Source organism: Eimeria mitis, genomic scaffold, assembly GCF_000499745.2.
Source record: "Eimeria mitis Houghton genomic scaffold, Emh_scaff854, whole genome shotgun sequence".
In the NCBI taxonomy this organism is placed as follows: domain Eukaryota; phylum Apicomplexa; class Conoidasida; order Eucoccidiorida; family Eimeriidae; genus Eimeria; species Eimeria mitis.
In genome coordinates, this window is record NW_013576293.1 from 11,756 (window position 1) to 13,715 (window position 1,960).

The following is a 1,960-nucleotide window of genomic DNA, read 5'->3' on the forward strand; positions in this document are numbered from 1 at the left end:
CAACGAGTTGCTTCTGTTGCTGCTGCTGCTGCTGCTGCTGCTGCTGCTGCTGCTGGTTTAGCAGCAGCAGCAGCAGCAGCAGCAGTGTGTTTTGCTGCTGATGATGCTGCAGCAATATTATGCGCTGCGCTTATCTTCCTCCATTTCTGTTGCTGTTGCTGCTGCTTCTGCTGCAGCTGTCTCTGTGTTTGCTTCTGCTGCTGCTGCTGCTGCTGCTTCTGTATCTGCTGCTGCTGCTGCTGCTGCTGCTGCTGCTGCTGGCCTTCGCAGCCCACCGCTCGGCAGCGCAATGCGTGCTTTATGCCGCGACCGGCCCAGTACTGGCTGCTGCTGCTGCTGCTGCTGTTGCTGCTGCTGCTGCTGCTGCTGCTGCTGGTGTCTCTGCGGGCGCCGCCGCTGCTGCTGCTGCTCTGGCGGCTTGGGGACCGTTATGGGGCGAGTAGACTTCGATACAACTATGCGGCGGTCATCTGCAGCAGCAGCAGCAGCAGCAGCAGCAGCAGCAGCAGCAGCAACAGCAGCAGGAGCAGCAGCAACAGCAGCAGCAAGAGAAGCAACAGGATTGAGGAAAATGCAGTGGAAATAAGGAGAACAGCAGGATAAACGAACAAACCCTCATGCCTAGGGTTTAGGGTTTAGGGTTTAGAGCTCAGCTTACAGTTTGTGTTTAATATATCAGGCGAGGGTTTAGGGTTTAGGGTTTAAGGATACGTCTAGGGTTTAGGGTTTAGGGTTCTGGTGTTTATCGTTTAGGGTCTTATCTAGGCCCTTTAGGGTTTAGGGTTTAGTCTAGGGTTTAGGGTTTAATCTAGGGTTTAGGGTTTAGGGTATAACCTGGTGTTTAGTGTTTAGGGTTCAGTCTAGGGTTTAGGGTTTATTGTTTAGTTTAGTGTTTAGGGTTTACTCTACTGTTTAGTGTTTACTCTAGGGTTTAGAGTTTAGTTTATTGTTTAGGGTTTAGTCTAGGGTTTAGGGTTTAGTCTAGGGTTTAGTCTAGGGTTTAGGGTTTAGGGTTTAGGGTTTACCGAGGAGTGAGCCATTGAGCATAAGAGCCGCCAGGACGCCGCTTTCTTCTCTCAGCCGCAAAAAACCAAAACCCTTCGATCTCCCATCCGGGTGTCTGCGCAGCAGCAGCAGCAGCAGCAGCAGCAGCAGCAGCAGCAGCAAATACAGCAGCAGCAGCAGCAAATACAGCAGCAGCACCACCAGCAGGAGCAGCAGCACCACCACCACCATCAGCAGCATCACCACCACCACCAGCATCACCACCACCACCACCACCACCATCACCAGCAGCACCACCACCACCACGACCACCACCACCACCATCACCAGCAGCAGCAGCAGCAGCAGCAGCAGCAGCAGCAGCAGCAGCAGCAGCAGGAGCAGCAGCAGCATACCTGCAAATAACAGTTTCCTCTGGGTGTCCAGTGAGTGGAGCAAAGTGAGCAGCAAGTGTCTCCTCTTTTGTTATAAAATTTAAATTTTTTATAAACAAAACCCCACACTCTCCTGTCTCCTCTGCTGCTGTATTCTGCTGACGACGCTTCTCTACCTATGCACCAGCAACAGCAGCAACAGCAGCAGCAGCAGCAGCAGCAGAAGGAAGGATAGCAGCAGGAAGGATTGCAGCAGCAGGAAGGATAGGAGCAGGAAGGAGAGCAGCAGCAGCAGCAGCAGCAGCAGGAAGGATAGCAGCAAGAAGGATAGCAGCAGCAGCAGCAGCAGCAGCAGGAAACACAGCAGCAGGAAGGATAGCAGCAGGAAGGATAGCAGCAGCAGCAGCAACAGCAGCAGCAGCAGCAACAGCAGCAGCAGGGATAGTAGCAACAGCGAATGTAGCAGTACTCTTTCTCTCCAACTAATAAATTTATTTACATTTAAATCTACATTTATATTTATATTTATATTTATATTTATATTTATATTTATATTTATATTTATATTTATTTATTTTTTT

At 50.6% G+C, this 1,960-nt stretch overlaps 1 protein-coding gene across 1 annotated transcript in view; it reads right to left on the reverse strand.

The window, feature by feature from the left end:
* Positions 1-117: 117 nt before the first annotated feature.
* Positions 118-1,960, reverse strand: part of EMH_0023850 (RRM domain-containing protein, related) — a gene marked incomplete at both ends in the record, with an annotated part of 2,597 nt that continues 754 nt past the window's right edge. Inside the window, 3 exons of the mRNA XM_013502208.1 lie at positions 118-470; positions 1,026-1,120; positions 1,401-1,555. Coding sequence (XP_013357662.1) covers positions 118-470; positions 1,026-1,120; positions 1,401-1,555 — 603 coding nt within the window. The remainder of the gene's footprint in view (positions 471-1,025; positions 1,121-1,400; positions 1,556-1,960) is intronic.